At 45.2% G+C, this 17,082-nt stretch overlaps 1 protein-coding gene across 1 annotated transcript; it reads left to right on the top strand.

The window, feature by feature from the left end:
* Positions 1-225: 225 nt before the first annotated feature.
* Positions 226-16,628, top strand: CBLL1 (Cbl proto-oncogene like 1). The gene is made up of 6 exons (XM_054988731.1): positions 226-269; positions 8,929-9,093; positions 9,996-10,096; positions 10,438-10,521; positions 12,759-12,832; positions 15,148-16,628. Exons 1-6 carry the CDS (start codon positions 257-259, stop codon positions 16,190-16,192), a joined length of 1,482 nt encoding a protein of 493 aa, XP_054844706.1. The 5' UTR covers positions 226-256; the 3' UTR covers positions 16,193-16,628.
* Positions 16,629-17,082: the final 454 nt, after the last annotated feature.

Below are 17,082 nucleotides of genomic sequence, written 5' to 3'. Positions count from 1 at the left end.
GACGCTTTGTTGATCCCTATAGGGGGAGCCCGAAGCGTGGCCACGGCCCTTGCGCCATCACCTAAGCGGCAGCAAAGCATGTTGGGAATTGTAGGCCTGTCGCCACTTCCTTCAAAACTTTTCCCTTTATGAATGACAGGAAATGTAGGCTAGTGGTGCGCGCGCGGGCAAGCGTCTCCCACCCATCACGTGCTTCCGGCCCCCGTTCGTCGCGCAGCGAGGTGACTTCCTGTCCCAGGATGCCCTGCGGCGAATCATGGACCACAATGGTGAGCGGCGGGCGGGCGGGGAGCCGCGTTTCTCGCCCCGCGCGCGCGCCGCCGCCCCCTCCGGCCTCCCCCCGCCGCCGCGGAGCCGGGCGCGGAGACCGACGCGGCGCCGGGAGCGTCGCGGCCCGGGGCTGGCGGGCGGGCGGGCGGGCCGTTGAGGGAGCCGCGGCCTAGCGCGCGGGCGGGCCGGAGCGGAGGCCCCCGCCGGCTTCGCTCCCTTTCCCCGAAGCTGCGTGGTGTTGTGGGCCGAGATCCACAAAGCTCGTTGGGTGACCTGGCCGCTCACTGGCCCTCAGCGTGGTCCCCCTCAGGGGGATGGAGGAAGGCGAGGGTGGGAAGAGTCAGGCGCAAAGCCCCGGACTCCTTTCGGGAAGGTTGCGGGGGGAAAGGTGGAGGCTTTTTTGCCCCGCCGGAGTTAGTGGGTTGGCTTCCGTGCGGTCTTCCGGCCCGAGAGCAGGTTTCAGCTGGGCTTCTCTCCCGTCCCGTCCCCTCTTTTAGGAGTTTCAGCCCTGTGGGTAAGGGAGCATCTTGGATCCAGACAGAGCTTTTGCCCTCGGGCTCAGAGCCCTCTTTGTATGCGGTATGATCGGCGAAGACTTGGCGGTTCTATTGGGGAAGGCGAGGGCTGAGATTATCCCCTGGTGTATCGCATCCCCTGAGTGCTCTTTGATCAGACAAGCATGCATAGTGGAGGACTCCTTGTCATAGCATTTCTATAATAATAATAACATTCGATTTATATACTGCTCTTCAGGATGACTTAACACCCACTCAGAGCGGTTTACAAAGTATATTGCTATTATCCCTACAACAATCATCCTGTGGTGGGTGGGGCTGAGAGAGCTCTGAGAGAGCTGTGACTGACCCAAGGTCACCCAGCTGGCTTCAAGTGGAGAAGCTGGGAATCAAACCTGGCTCTCCAGATTAGAGTCCTGCTGCTCTTAACTGCTACACCAAACTGGCTTTATTTCTGAAAAATAAAGAGTGCAACCTGCTTAGGTTTTGTGTGTATGTTTGACTGCGGGACAGCATTCTAGAACAGGGGCGGTCAACCCCTGACATCGGTGGTGAACATCTATGCCACAGGCTGTTTTGCTTGTTATGCAGAAGGTCCCTGCTTAGTGGTAGAACATCTGCTTGGCATGCTGAAGGTTCCAAGTTCAATCCCCAGCATCTCCAGTTTAAAGAACCTTGCAGTAGGGGCTGTGAAAGACCTTTGCCTGAAATCCTGGATAACTGCTGCTAGTCTGAGTAGACCATACTGACCTTGATGATGTGATTCAGCATAAAGCTGGATGTGTTCTCCATTCTAGAGGTGATCCTTTGACTTATTAGCAGCACTGCTGAGACTTTGTTTTGTTCCGTTGCATCTGGTCAATGACCACTTCATCTTTCTCTTCCTTCCCGTTTGTTTGCCAGCACACGTTGCAAGGGGAAGTGGTTGGCACTCTGTCCCAAAAAGGCTGCCTCTGTTCTAGTGTAAACTCTGAGGCTTGCAAATGGATGATTCCTCCCAGTTTTATGGTTATGAATTTGTGTAAAAGTTCCTTTGAAGAATCAAGCCCGGCTGTCCAGATTTCTCCTCAGATGGGTGAAGAGAATGGTTCAGTGTAAAGCTGAATTTCATAGTCCAAGACAGCCTACGGACAGGGCTGTACATCCTGTACGTTAGGTGCTTTATAAAGAATGATTACTAAAGGTGGTAGACACAGTGTGAAAAGACATACATATTTTATAGAATAATTATTGAGACAAACTCACGTTACCTGTTACGAAGCAACTACTCCTGACAAGACAGAAGTTCTCTGGGTTAATAGAAAAGCAATCCAGAGTCTTTCTGGTCGTGGATGGGGATACATTCCCCTTCAAAAGTCAGGTTCATGGCTTGAGAGTGCTGCTCAACACAGCATCACCTTAGAAAGTCAGGTGACATCAGTGGCTGGGAGTGTTACCTGCTCCTCTTCCTGGTTCAATCACATTGAGCCACAGTGAGCCGTGCCTTAGTGATATCTTGACTGGACTATTGCAATGTGCTCTTCTTGGGGCTAGCCTTTAAGAGTCTTCAGGAGCTGCAGCAAGACCGTTGGTCAGGACCAGTTACTGGAAACGTGTAACCCCAATATTACATTGGTTGCCAATCTGAGCCCAATGAATCAATCAATTCAAAGTGTTGGTTTTGGCTTTAGCCCTATATGATTTGCAAATGGTGTGTCTGAAGGACCATTTTCTCCTCTCTGTTCCTGCCTGGGGATTATGATCACAAGGAGAGGCCATCTGTTCCATCATCTAGAGAAGCTTGTTTAGTCGGTTCACAAGAGAGGGCCTTTTTGGTGGCAGCCCCAGGTTCACTTGGCACCCTGCCTCTTGATCTTTAGGAGGCAGCTGAAGATGGAAAGCATTTTTTGTGAGTTAGTATTATTACCAGTCCTAAATTGTAATTTTAAATTGTGATCTTTTTATGTATTTTTATGTTTGTGGTGTTTTTTACATTATAAGCTTCCTTATTTATTTATTTATTTATTTATGTCATTTATAGTTCGTCTTTCTCACTAAGACTCAAGGTGGATTATATAGTGTGAGATTAGTACAATCAGTATCAAGGACATTTCCATAAAAAATGTCATAGGATTTTACAAAGATACAGCATTAGCAAGGATCCAATACAAAGCTGAAGAATTACTGAAACTGAACATAATCAGTTCTAGGACTGACATTAAATGATGTGAAGCACAGATAGTATATAGGAGTACATATTCAAAGCAAAAAATAATATGCAAGGCAACATAGTGGTAAAGTCTATGGTCCCTAACTCATTAGTGAAGCGTCCCAGACCCCACCCCCCTCCCGCTCCCTACAGTACTTCCTTCCTATCTGAGTAAAAAGCTGTTGCATGGACTACGGGCCACCACAGAGAAAGCCCGTGTGCAGGCTGTTGTTGATTTCGCCCGTGTGCAGCCTGGCACCTGCAAGAGACCCTGTTCAGATGAGCAAAGCTGCTGTGGAGGGACGTAGGGAGGAGGTGGTCCCATAGATATGCTGGGCCAAAGCCATGAAGAGCTTTGTATGTAATAACCAGTACCTTGAATTGAGCAAGGTAACTGATGGGTAGCCAGTGGAGTGACTGTAGGATGGGAGTGATGTTCATGCGCCTGCTCGCTCCTGCTAACAGTCGAGCTGCAGCATTTTGCACCAATTGGAGCCTTCCAGTTAACTTAGTGTTAACTTACTAGATAAAAGATAGAAAGGCATCCAATGAAGGTTTTTAATAAATAAATAAACCTAGCGTTAGCCTCAATAATGCTTGAATTTCTGTGTTCATTAAGTTTTGAAACTTTCCTTAGTTCCTTTCGTCATATTGGCTGGCTTGGTATTTACTGAAGGGAATCAAGGCTTTTACTAGTTGCCTGTGAATTCTACTTCAGTGATGTGTGAATATCTGTGACTGTAAGTTCTCCAGCTTTCCTCCCTGATCCATCCTTGTTCCTTATTCCTTCACAAGCATCTGTATTAAAGCATCTTACCTGAGTAGCTTCTTTGAGCTAGCTGCTCCTTGACCCAGTCCTGCACCGAAGTTGTTCATCCATTTGGCTGTTTTATAGATTCAGATGTGCGGTGGATAAAATGGAGGAGGGGAAAATGGTAGAAGCAGCTTTGGGTCCCCGTTCAGGGGAAAGATGGGAGTATAAATGAAGTAAATAAAACAAACGTAGCCTAAAATTTTGAATAATTTGAGGGAACTGGATATAAAGGATGTATAGATGTATAGCTGGGTTCAGTGCAGTTGATTACAGGACTGAACACCCTGTTTTTGACAGATCCCTGGCACGCCTGTCCGAAACCTGTTAATGTAGATTTAAGAGCTGAAAGCATCGTGTATGAAATGAATATTAAAGATGTAATACTTGGAAGTATTACAGGAAAGGTAACGTACACATTTTTAGATGTAATCCTAAACATACTGAGAGTTTTACCACTGAATGAGGGGATTACTTTTGAGTAATCCTGCTTGATTGCATGGAATGAATAGCTGAACTTCATAAACACTGTACATTTATTTTTAAAATCTACCAAGTTAAGCATTTCAAAACACTAGACACATCAAGAAAAAACCTAAGTATGGGTTTTCAGGCAACTTTAACCAGAGTCTTAGAAATGATGCATCCTTGCATTTAGGATTAGTAATCTATCGCCAGTGTTCATGCAGAAAATATAGGAATTATGTTCATATGATGGAAATATGCAAATCAGCCACGGCTTTCAAGCAGCCCAGTCCTAAAAACAGTTTAGGCACAAATCCCAATCTCTGCTATGATTGTAGCCACATGTGTGTTTGCTCTGTGGCCAGTTAAGTTATACCGATATTGCATTTTAGCCTTGTGTGCCATGGAGTTAAACCATAGATTAGTCCCGATTTCAAATGCATGTGTTTTATTTGTAAGTGCATTATAAAGTTCATGTGTAGAAACGGGGCTTTTTTTCAGCAGGAACGCGGTGGAACGGAGTTCCAGAATCTCTTGAAAATGGTCACATGGCTGGTGGCCCCACCCCCTGATCTCCAGACAGAGGGGAGTTGAGATTGCCCTCCGCGCCGCTCGAGCGGCGCAGAGGGCAATCTCAACTCCCCTCTGTCTGGAGATCAGGGGGCGGGGCCACCAGCCATGTGACCATTTTTGCCGAGGGCAACCCACTGAGTTCCACCACCTCTTTCCCTAGAAAAAAAGCCCTGTGTAGAAATAATACTGGAGCATTTTTGATAGGGTGGCCTGTCTGGCATTGACCAGAGCCCAGGCCTTCTGCATCATGGCTCCTTCTCTGTGGAACCAGCTCCCTGAAGAACAGTGCAATCCTATGAAGAGTTACTCCAGTCTAAGTGCATTGATTTCAATGAGCTTAGACTGGAGTAACTCACCATAAGATTGCACTGGAAATTAGGGACGCCCCTTTTTGGAGATCTTCAGGAGATCTTGCTTGTTTGCCCGGGCTTTGGAGACAATATGAACGGCAGGCATCTTTTAAGTAGGGAAGAAACAAAAGACTTGGGATTTATTTTACTCTGATTTTAACAGGAGGGTTTATTGTAAGCTGCCACGTGGAAAGGCAGGATATAGATGTCTTAATAAATAAAATAAACGCACCAGCGGCTGTGGATTTTTTTTTCTGAACAGTTTTCTGCAGTTCAAAACCTGTTGCTTATTATACAGAGAAATGTGCTGTAAGAAATACGCATCTTTCCTATTGAAGAGCCAGTGTGGCATTAGTAGAGTGTCAGACAAGGATCTGGGAGGCCCAGGTTTGAATCCCCAGTCTGGCTGACTGGGTGACCTTGGGCCAATTACTCTCAGCCCAGTCTCCCTCGCATGGTTGTTGTGAGGATAAAATGGGAGGCGAGGAGGAGGATGTCAGCGGCTTTGGGTTCCCACTGGGGAGAAAGGCAGAGTATAACTTATGTAAATAAATAAATAGGCCTACCACGTGGTAAGTGTTATTCTGGAATTTTTTTAAACAGTCACTTGGCTTTTTTCTCAGATCAGTGTTATTTGTCATAATCGCTGGCAGCAAATGTGAATGTTATGCTCAGACAAACTCTGTTGTGTGTTATGTGCCGTCAAGTCGCCTCTGACCTATGGCGACCTTCTGAATGAAAGACCTCCAAAATGTCCTATCTTTAACAGACTTGCTCAGATCCTGCAAACTGGAAGATGTGGCTTTTATTGAGTCAAGCTATCTCGTTTTAGGTCTTCCTCTTTTCCTACTGCCTCCCACTTTTCCTGGCATTATTGATTTTTCCAGAGAGTCTTGTCTTATGATATGACCAAAGTATGATAGCCTCAATTTTGTCATTTTTTGCTTCTAGGGAGAATTCAGGTTTGATTTGATCTAGTACCCACTTATTTGTCTTTTTGGGCCGGACATGGTATCCACAAAACTCTCCTCCAGCACCACATTTCAAATGAATCAATTTTCTTCCTGTCAGCTTTCTTCACTGTCCAGCTTTCATATCCAAACATAGTAATGTGGAATACCATCATTTTGGATTATCTTGATCTTGGTTCCCAGAGAGACGTCTTTATCTTTAAGGATCTTCTCTAGCTCCCTCACAGCTGCTCTTCCAGGTCTCAAATCTTCTTCTGATTTCTACTTTGCAGTCTCCCTGTTGGTTGATGATTGAGCCAAGGAATAGAAAATCTTGAACAGTTTCAGTTTCCTCATTGTCATCTTTAAAATTGGTTAATTCTTCTGTGGTCAGACAGTAATGACACCATTGGATATTATATAGATTATAATATATATAGATTATACGTTGTATAGAATTTCCAGTGCCAATCAGCCATGCTTTGTGCACTACATCGGTTTTGTGATGGGCTGAAAAGAGCTGAGAGGTTCATCCTGGGTTTCTGGAGCGTCAGCTTGGATTTTGTGTCGATCTTGCTTAATTCTCTTAGTTCAGAATGAACTCACACAAATCTAGTTGCTTTGGGCTGCAGCAAAGAGCGGGTTCCTTCAGCACCTCTAAATATATCTTTAGGGTTGGATCTAGATTAAGTTTTCCGTCAGTGGAACGGAACTTCCCTCTCACCGCAGACCAGTCATCTCCTGGGGGATAGGAGGTTTGCAACAGAAAAGGGGACTCTGGAAGTGGCCAGTTTAGTCTGGCGCCATCTCATAGTTTCTGGAATAGTGGTGTCAGGGCTTAACTGGTTTACTGCACGAGTAGAAAGGACTGGTTGCCTGTGGCTTGTTTTAGTTTGTCTCTGTGCTGTATGTCTGATTGGTTTGGATCAGGTTATATCACCAGCTCCAAAGCATTCATCGGCCAGAGCTGTGGTGCGGCTTCAGATTGGCTTTGAAAATATTCTTGTGAAAAATCTGGACTGACATCTAAAAAGAAAGATTATGCCTTTCTGGGGTGGGGACAGAAATATTTGCTGTCCCTTAAGGTTTTTAAAAATCTATCTTGCCCAGTTCTCCCTGTTCCAGCCACCATTCTGGATGGCTTTTATCTGTGCAGGTCTAGCTTTTTTTAGAGGGTCAAAAAGTTCTCCTCCTCCTCCCCTTTTCTCCAGTGGAAAAGCTGGTTACGTCCAACCCTCCGTTTGACCTTTTCTGGGAAAGCTTGTAAAGTTGGACATTAAAGGCCTCACCTCAGTTTCTGAAAGTCGCACTCCATATAAGGGGCCTCACAGAGCAACATACCCAGCAAAGAGTGGCTGCTAGGGAACGCACTTGTGCAGCTTGGTCTCCATTGGTGGTAATGATGAAAGGATTAAGCCAAAGACTGTGGAAAAGGCGAATTTGAGGGAAGGAGGAAAGTAAACACAGTAACTATGATCTTACACAAGCAGCAGCAATGGTTAGAGCAGAAGCTCGGGTTCAAACCCCCAGTGCTCCTGTGAGGCTTTGTGGGTGACCTAATCTACCTTCCAGGGTTGTTGTGAGGTTCCAAATGAAAATGTGCAAGTAATTTGCAAGAGGCAAGTTCTCCATTAAAACATGAGCGCATTACTTCCCCCCCCCCCTTCTGTCCTCTCTGCTAGCCAGCTGGCTGCACACTTTATTGATTTATTTAAAACCTTGGTTTGCCATTTTCCCACCCAAATAGGGTCCCAACGGCTTTCGGACCCTTTAAAAATGGTACATGTTCAAATTGTATACTCTGTGGGGGGAAAGAATCTAATCTTGCCAGGTACATTTTGAGAACAAGAAGAGTCAATAATCCTTTGAAACCTGTCAAGACTGTCCAAGGTGAAGATGGAGGATTGTGTGATCGGGGGGGGGAAGCCCTCTGCACACTGAGAACTAGATTTAAAAAGATCTAAGCCTGGCCTTCTACTTAATTTATTTCATATATACCCCGCAGTTCTCAGTGGAGACTCAAAGTAGCTTACATCATTCCCCCCCCCCTTTTATTGTCACAACAACCCAGTGAGGTGGGTTAGGGTGAGAGGCTGTGACTGGCTCAAGGTCACCCAGCAAGCGTCCACAGCTGAGTGAGGATTTGAACTTGGGTTTCTCAGATCCCGATCTTACATTAACCGCTACAGCACACTGGCTATCGACTTGTCCTGTTTGCTTTCTGCCAGCAAGGGTTGTGTTGAGGAGGAGCATTCAAGCATGCAGTCTTCCTGCTTGTATCTGGATGTAGTACAGTCTAGAAATAGAAAGATTCAAGCCCAGTGACAGCTTAAAGACCAACAATATTTTCAAGGTATAAGCTTTTGGGAGTCGAAACTCGTTTAATCAGGTACCAGTTTTGACGCTCAAAAGCTTATACCCTGAAAATCTTGTTGGTTTTTACAGTATCACTGAACTCGAATCTTGCTGTTCTATTGTAGACCAACATGGCTACCCACCTGAAACAGTCTAGGAATAGTTTTACAGCGCAGTGTTTGTCTGTCCTGAGCCGTATCCATTGTACCGTGCTGCTTAATAAACCTTTTCATTTGACTGATCTACTTTGATCGCTTTATTTAAAAGGCATTCTGTAAATCAGTTGACAACCTCGCTGTCTTTCTCTGTTACTGGTATTGCTGAAACGGCAAACATCAGAATATGGTTTTTAGTAATACTGCCCAGAATTTTTAATCAAGTCAAATGTGATGTTATGCTTGGCCCTCTGGAAACAAACAGGTATCTTTCATATATTTGTTTGTTAACGCAGACAATGATTTGCAAGGCACCAATAGTTCCGGATCCTTGGGTGGTCTTGACGTTCGCCGACGCATTCCTATAAAGCTCATCTCCAAACAGGTCCCCAAAGCGAAGCCGACACCCCCTCGCCCTGCAAGGAACATGAACAGGGGTCCATCAAAGGCTGGTGAAGAAGGTAAACTATGGTTTGATAAAGAGCTACATTGTAATTCCAGAGGAACTGGGCCATTTCTGCTGGTGGTTTTGGAATGGACAAGGTCAAGGCAAAGAAGAACAAGTTGAAAATGCTAGGAAAGTCCCTTTTTTGTTTTGCTTTTTAAAAAATAACAACAGGCGATTTTGGCATGGTCCTGGCTGGCCTGAATCCCTTCCGTTGTTGCTGCATGGCATCATTGGATCAAGGGCTACAGATGGCACTCTGCTGAGCTCATCTGTTTTCATCTTTATATCAATAACCCGTCTGCCCATCACCCTGTAACATACGGGAGCAGAGGTGAAGAACTCCCCTGCACCCCGTCACCCTCAAGGTACAGTTAAGCTAGTCCTCAGAAAAGATGTTGGGAAATGTTTAAAGGATGGAAGCTGTGCCCTGATTGGACGTTCTAGATTTTCGTATAGTCAGAACTGATACTGTTATTATAGACAGCAAAGCAAGGCCGTTTTCACACAACTTACCTGCTCCCGGAACGTTGCAAAACATTGCGCAAAAACCGCGGAAGATAGCGTCTTCTCGGCGAGAGTTTTGCGAGACATCGCGCAAAACTCTCATGAGAAGACGCTATCTTCCCCGTTTGTTGCGCAATGTTTCGCAACGTTCAGGGAGCAGGTAAGTTGTGTGAAAACGGCCCATGTGTGCAAATAGTTTGAACATTTTTACCAACCTGCTAAAATGGTGTAGAAGAGAGTGCCCAACATAGTGTTTTCTCATTCTCTTAGGTCTATTTTTTTTCCTCACTGAGTTCACTTTCTTGTATTTGATTGACAGGATTCTTATTTTCTCGTGGATTCAAAATCTGCCCCTACACTTTGAAACCTAATTCTCTAAAGATTTTGTTTGGATTTTTTGTTTTCCTACAGAAGAATTTGATTACAACGAAGAACAACAGTATGACTGCAAAGGTGGTGACGTGTTTGGTAATCAAAGAAGGTTCCCTGGACAGCTCTTCTGGGACTTCAAGGTGGGGCTAACATCCCTATTGTCATGTGGAAAGCAGGCAAATTTAAATAGTATACAGGAAAATGAAAATGGTAGTGTTTTTAATAGATTTTGAATCATGTCTTGCTTTTGAGAATACAAATTGAGAATACTACTTCTGAGTAGTGCCAGAAGTGCTCTGTTGTTGCTAACTAAATATGGAATACTAGTAGGATTTTTTACCAAAATAGTAAGACAAAAACTAATGGTTTGTCTTATGCCTTCAGAAGAATATGAGCTCTTTATCCAGGCTTTGTGTAGATACTCATGTGTTGAGTGTGTGACAACAGGCTGATAAAATAATGAAAAGTGCTGTTTTGACAGATAAATTTACTTGGAGAAAAGGATGACACCCCTGTCCATTTCTGTGACAAGTGCGGGCTGCCCATCAAAATGTACGGTCGCATGGTAAGTGGTGCCATACTGGTGGAAACCAAGCAATTGTGCTGCCGTGTGGAATGATCAATTGTAAATCTGTGGTGTAGAAGTGAGGAGGAGGAGGATCCCAGTTGAATTAAACAGGATCCCGCGTAGTTGTTGGGCAGCAAACATGAGGCTTTTTCTTTACTTTTTAAGGAAATTTTTACTCAACAATTAATTACATTCTGGAATTCTTTCCCAATAAATGAGGTGATGGCTACAAGCATAGAAGGCTTTTAAAAAGGGGGCTAGGCAGATTGTTGGAGGAGAGGTCCATCAGCGGCTATTAGCCATGGTTGGCCCTGCGGAGCAACTGCTTCGCCCCCTGTGTGAGACAGGATGCTGGTCCACCAGAATGATCCAGCAGGGCTCTTCTTACGTTCTTTTTTTAATGGGAGTCTGTTCTTAAAGCAAATGAGAGTGGAAAGAACATCCAGCTTTTACTGTACTTTTGAACGATGCTTAGTGAAGCATCGACAGATCCAGGATTTCATACTTATTTTTGTCTTCCAGTTTTACAGACTTTGTTTGTTGTTTTAGGTAAAATATTTATTTTATTAAATTTATAACCTGCTCTCCCCGCAAGCGGGCTCAGAGCGGGTAACTTCAATCAATAAAATCACAGCAAATTACGTTAAGCACATTTAAATACCTTAAAACATAAAAATCAGTGCAAGAAGGCAGCAGTTCTTCACAAGAACCCGTATACCAAACCCAGCCTGGTACATCCCATGGGATGGGTGGTGGCAGACACATATTAGGTGGGTCAGCAGACAATCGGGAGGGCTACATTCCCCGTTCAACAGGAGCAGGGTCAAAAGGAGCTTTCCCAACCCCAACCTCAACCCTATGCCTGGCGGAACATCTCTGTCCTACAGGCCCAGCAGAAAGAGTCAATCCTGCTGGGCCCTGGTTTGTACAGACAGAGTTCCACCAGGTGGATGCCAGAACTGAAAAGCCCTGGCCCTGGTCTAGGACAGGCAAGAATCCTTGGGGCTGGGGACCACCAACGGTTGTTTATCGGCTGACCTGAGTACCCTCCAGGGAACATAAGGTGAGAGGTGGCTCTGCAGATACGCTGGTCCCAGTCCGTTAAGGGCTTTATAGGTTAAAACCAACACCTTGAACCTGATCCAGAACTCCACTGCGAGCCAGTGCAACTGACATAGAACAGGTGTTATGTGTGCTCAATATGGTGTCCTCATGAGGACGCGCACAGCCGCATTCTGGGCCCATTGCAACTTCGAGACCAAACCCAAGGGAAGCCCTGCGTAGAGCGAGTAATCTAATCTAGAGGTGACCATTGCTTGGATCACTGTTGTTAGGTTGTTAGGTCATGGGTTGAGAGGTAAGGGAGAAGTTTCCTGACCTTTTGCAGATGGAAAAAAGATCAATCAGTTTTTTCTTCTAATACAAACTTCCATGGACCAGAGGCTGCCTCATCAGATAGAGAGAGAAGAATGTAGTATTGTAGTTAGATCTCTCAAGTTTCATTGTAGTTCAGATGTAGACAGATCTTAGTACCAAGCCAAGTTAATGGGAGTTTGCCTTTGACTTCAGTGATGGTAGGATTCCTGTCATGGTTCAGTCATTCACAGGACTTTTTTTCAGCTGGAACATAGTGGAACAGAGTTCCAGCACCTCTTGAAAATGGTCACATGGCTGGTGGCCCCGCCCCCTGATCTCCAGACAGAGGGGAGTTGAGATTGCCCTCCGCACTGCTGAGCAATCTCAACTCCTCTCTGTCTGGAGATCAGGGGGTGGAGCCACCAGCCGTGTGACCATTTTCTACAAGGGCAGCCCACTGAGTTCCACTGCCTCTTCCCAGAAAAAAAGCCCTAGTCATTCATATCCATTGTCAGTGCAGGAGGTTTGACCAGGAGCCATCCAGACATGGATCCACCCACGATTTTTGTAATTAGTGTGCCTTATAGATGGGAGACAGCCTTAGAGTGTCAAGAAGAAGCAGGAGAAAACTATATAACAGGTCAGGAGAGGTATAAACATTTTCCTAATTACCCAGCAACTTCACAGACAACTGAAATGTAAGAATTTTATAGTTAGGAAAATATGTTGGATTTTTACTGCGAATATTTGTACCCACTATGTTTTGCCTTGCTGGATAAGAACATACTTTAAACAATACATTTCATGGCAGCCTATCCAAAATACAGTTCATTTGTGTATGCTATCTCCTTCAGCGTGGTAATTGGTGTTTTTTATAGATACCTTGCAAGCACGTCTTCTGCTATGACTGCGCTCTCTTGCATGAGAAGAAAGGTGACAAGATGTGTCCAGGGTAAGTTCATTCATATATGTCCAGTAAAGGGAGAGGGATAATGCAGAGCCCTGCTTGCTGGTGGTCAGTACGTGTGGATTGATGCCAGAGGTTTGATCTATGGACTGGTTCTGCTAGCGGAGGCCCCCCTCTCCAAGGGCAGGAGCCTTCCTATGAAGCATAATCAAAAAGAATCCAGTAGCACCTTTAAGACTAACCAATTTTATTGTAGCATAAGCTTTCGAGAATCACAGTTCTCTTCGTCAGATGCATGGAGGGCAGAAAGAGAAACTGGTCAGATATAGAGGAGGGGAGGAGGAGAGGAGGGATGTAAACAACTCCTTTGATATGGAGATGCAGGCAGCTCCTTTTGATGTGGGGATCAGTTTGCTTGTGTAAAGGTTCAAAGGAGTTTGCCGTGTTAGTCTGTAGTAGCAAAATCAAAAAGTCCAGCCGCACCACCGAACCGCAGTCCCCGAAAGCCCACGCTGGACCTATGAAGCAAGATCACTGCTTGAAGACATTCTTGCATCCAGTGCAAAGGCTCCCTCTGCTGGAGGAAAGCACCTCCGCAAAGGGAATGGATCTACAGGATCTCTTCCCATAATGAGTCTTTCTATACAAGACATCTTACACAAGGATGCTCAAGTGAAGGGAGACGCAGTGTTAGCCAGGAAGCATAGTTTAAAAAGACAGAGCTGAAGACTCTGTCAATTTCACCTCCCTGGAGGAGGATAGTTTTAAAAGATAGAGCCGGCAGAGATCCATCCTCAGAGGCTTTGTTAAGTTCATCTTCAAGTCCCCAAAGAGAGGTGAAATTGACAGAGCCTTTGGGGGATGCGAACAAACCCTCTGAGGAGCAGTCTCTGCTGGCTTGTAAAACTACCTTCCTGTGGAGAGGTGAAATTTAAAATATGCTTCCCAGCTATCATTGTGTCTCCCTTCACTTGAGCGACCTCATGTAAGACGTCTTGTGTAGAGAGACTCTTAACGTCCTTCCATTAACCGAGTAACACATGAATCCACTCTTGCTTTACCAGAGATGACGGGAAGGATGCTTGGGAGTAGACAGTTTCTCTTTGTGCCAGTATCATTCTGTGGAAATAGAATTGCCTGGAAAATGTGTCTTGGAAGGAGCTGTTCATTAATGAAAGGGCTGTGTCATGCAGCCGTTATATCAGGTGCCTCACTAGAACAAACAGCCATGCGTAATAATCTGAAGTCAGGCAATGTTAGGTCATCTCAGTAGATGTTATGAATTGTTGATAAATTCTGCATAGTCTTCCCCTTTTAAAATACAGATTTAATATAAGCGGCTTAGTGCACGTTCAACATTTTTGGTCAATATAATATAATTAGAAGGGTGAACAAAACATAAATCAACTGTACTTTAAACAATTGTTAGACTCAAAATTGATTAATGAGACGTTGAGAAACTGAGAGTAATTCTGTTATATTTAAGTCTAAGGCATTTTGTAAGGGCTCATTGTTGATTTTTAAATGATAAATAACATATGCTTTCAATAAGTAATCTGACTTTATTTTGCTGTTCAAAGTTTATAACAGTGGCCCCCTCAGCCTCTTAGGCTGAATTTTCACAGTTGGTTCAGTTGGAAAAATGGATCCATGAGTTAATGTTTGTTTGTTGTCCTCCCATAATTAAAGATTTTGCTTTCTGTTCCTGCTGTGGTCATATCCAGGCTACAAAGCTGTTCCCAAATCACACTGGGATGCCCCCAGAGCCAGGGGCTACTTTTCCTCCTAGATGTTTAATCAATTTCCAGACTCTCCAATAACAGGCTGACACCAGGAGGCCAGGTTGGGTTGTAGGTGGCTGTTGTTTCCCCCAGTATCAGGGTTCAAATCTCTGATCACAGCCAGAAGGTCTGTGTATCCCCTTATCTTTTACATCTGTCTCCCGCCAGACTCTGCTTGTCCTCCCAGGCCTGGCTTCCTGTCCAGGATTCTTTGACGGGGGCTTCTAGCCACAGTACCCTTACCACACAGTTAGGATTTAAGGTGGCCAGGCCTCCAGAGAATAACCTACTGCTTTCTTGGTTGGGAATACCACCTTCATAGTCCCTCCTGGTATACCAGGCTTTTCCAGCTGTCTATTTTCCCGCCATTTTCAGCCAGCTGTTTCTCCTTCCCTCCCTTCCTCAGCAGTGAGCTGATATCAGAATTCCATAGACTTCAATACAGCAGAATTACCCTAAATGTCTGAATGGCTCATTAATCACTTTTCAGTTACTAGGCTAAATCACTTTATTTTGCAAACTTTGAGGATTTGGGTTTCAGTCTGTAAATCATATTCTTTCTTTCTGCTCCTGATTTAGCTGTAACGAGTCCGTACAGCGAATTGAGCAGTGTGTCCGAGGCTCCCTCTTCATGTGTAGCATTGTCCAAGGGTGCAAGAGAACATACCTGTCCCAGAGAGACTTGCAGGCTCACATCAACCACCGCCATATGCGAGCAGGCAAACCCGTCTCGCGTCCTCAGATGGAGCCTGTCCACCCTCCTGTTGCGCCGCCTCCTGCTGAGATCCCCGAGCGGTTCATAATGCCTTCGGAGAAGCATCACCTGAGCCACCTTCCACCCAAGCAGCACATCATGATGCCGCCGCCGCCGCCGCTGCAGCACGTGCCCCACGAGCATTATAACCAGCCGCACGAAGACCTCCGGGCATCCCCGGCAGAGATGTCCATGGCTCCTCCTCCCCCTCGTTCGGTTAGTCAAGACACCTTCCGCATTTCGACGAGGAAACACAGCAATCTCATCACTGTTCCCATTCAGGATGATTCAAACTCTGGTACTCGAGAACCACCGCCACCTGCCCCAGCACCTGCCCACCATCATCCTGAATACCAGGGGCAGCCTGTCGTGTCCCACCCTCATCATATTATGCCGCCACAGCAACATTATGCACCGCCTCCTCCCCCACCCCCGCCAATAAGCCATCCAATGCAGCATCCCCCCCAGGCTGCAGGTACTCCTCATCTGGTTTATAGCCAGGCTCCTCCACCTCCAATGACCTCTGCCCCTCCACCAATAACTCCTCCCCCTGGACATATTATTGCCCAACTGCCACCATATATGAACCATCCTCCACCTGGGCCGCCACCACCTCAGCATGGTGGTCCACCCGTCAATGTCAACGCACCCCCTCCCCATCATTATAACCCTAATGCTTTGCCACAGTTCAGTGAAGATCAAGGAACTCTCAGCCCACCTTTCACCCAGCCAGGGGGGATGAGTCCAGGCATCTGGCCGGCTCCGAGAGGGCCGCCACCACCGCCAAGAATGCAAGGCCCGCCTTCTCAGGCTCCACTTCCTGGACCACACCACCCTGATCAGGCCAGGTACAGGCCGTACTATCAATGATATTAAGAGCAACTTGAACTAATGTATAATATAGGAAGAATAATATTCTAAACAGCGACTTTTAAATGAATCTGACTGTTTGGGGAGTTCTTATTTCATTCCCCCCCTTCATTTATTTGAAACAATATAAAACTTGTGACTGTAAAACTATCTGGGGATTTGAATCTTAAGGTAAAAATTTTAAAACCTTTGTCCGTAGGACTTTGATGCCTGCTATACTGTAGTGCTAAGATAAAGTGGCTCTGTAGTTAACAACTACATTTTAACAGACATTTTGCCATAGTCTGGTTGACTTTCCCCAGAGATGAACGTTTGTGATATTTCTCAAACAAACAACCATTTATTGTACCACTCTTAAAGTCTTCTTGTTAAATCTGATGTTTAGTTTCATTTGTGATACTTTTTTTCTTTTTTTGTCAACCTGTGTATAATTAAATTTGAGATATGGTCCAAAAATGCTTGCTTTTTTCCCACATGAGCTAAATGCATTTCCAGTTCCTGTTTGGGGGCAGAGTGGGGAGTAGAGAAAGGAGAGAATAACATGAATGTCATATTGGGGCCTACAGCTGGGGAGGAGAAATCAATGAAAATTGCTCCTCCCTCTTCTGGTGGTAGAAATTGACCTTTGGATCTGCCCCCATTTTACAAGTTAAGTTGTAAAAAAAATTAGGTAATTTTGTCATGATTTCCTGTTGAGCATATTACTTATAAATGCAACAGGATGGTTTGAGAATTAAGGACCACGTCATCTGTTAAGCTTTTCACAAGTACGTGCAAAGTGTTATATGTGTACATAGAAAAATGTAAATGTTTATGCAGAAAATTTGGGGTTTGCCCCCAGTTACGTCATACAGGGACTCGCATCCTCAGGGAGATGGGATTCATGTGCG

This window comes from Eublepharis macularius, chromosome 9, assembly GCF_028583425.1.
Source record: "Eublepharis macularius isolate TG4126 chromosome 9, MPM_Emac_v1.0, whole genome shotgun sequence".
Taxonomy (NCBI): Eukaryota; Metazoa; Chordata; class Lepidosauria; order Squamata; family Eublepharidae; genus Eublepharis; species Eublepharis macularius.
The sequence above is the reverse complement of the archived record's forward strand: the minus strand, read 5'-3'. Positions and strand labels throughout refer to the sequence as shown.

What these genes read in the sequence shown, in the direction of transcription:
- CBLL1 (XM_054988731.1), top strand. An exon ending in TCAAAATGTACGGTCGCATG is followed by an intron (nt 10,522 to 12,758) that starts GTAAGTGGTGCC and finishes TGTTTTTTATAG; the next exon opens with ATACCTTGCAAGCACGTCTT. An exon ending in GGTGACAAGATGTGTCCAGG is followed by an intron (nt 12,833 to 15,147) that starts GTAAGTTCATTC and finishes CTCCTGATTTAG; the next exon opens with CTGTAACGAGTCCGTACAGC.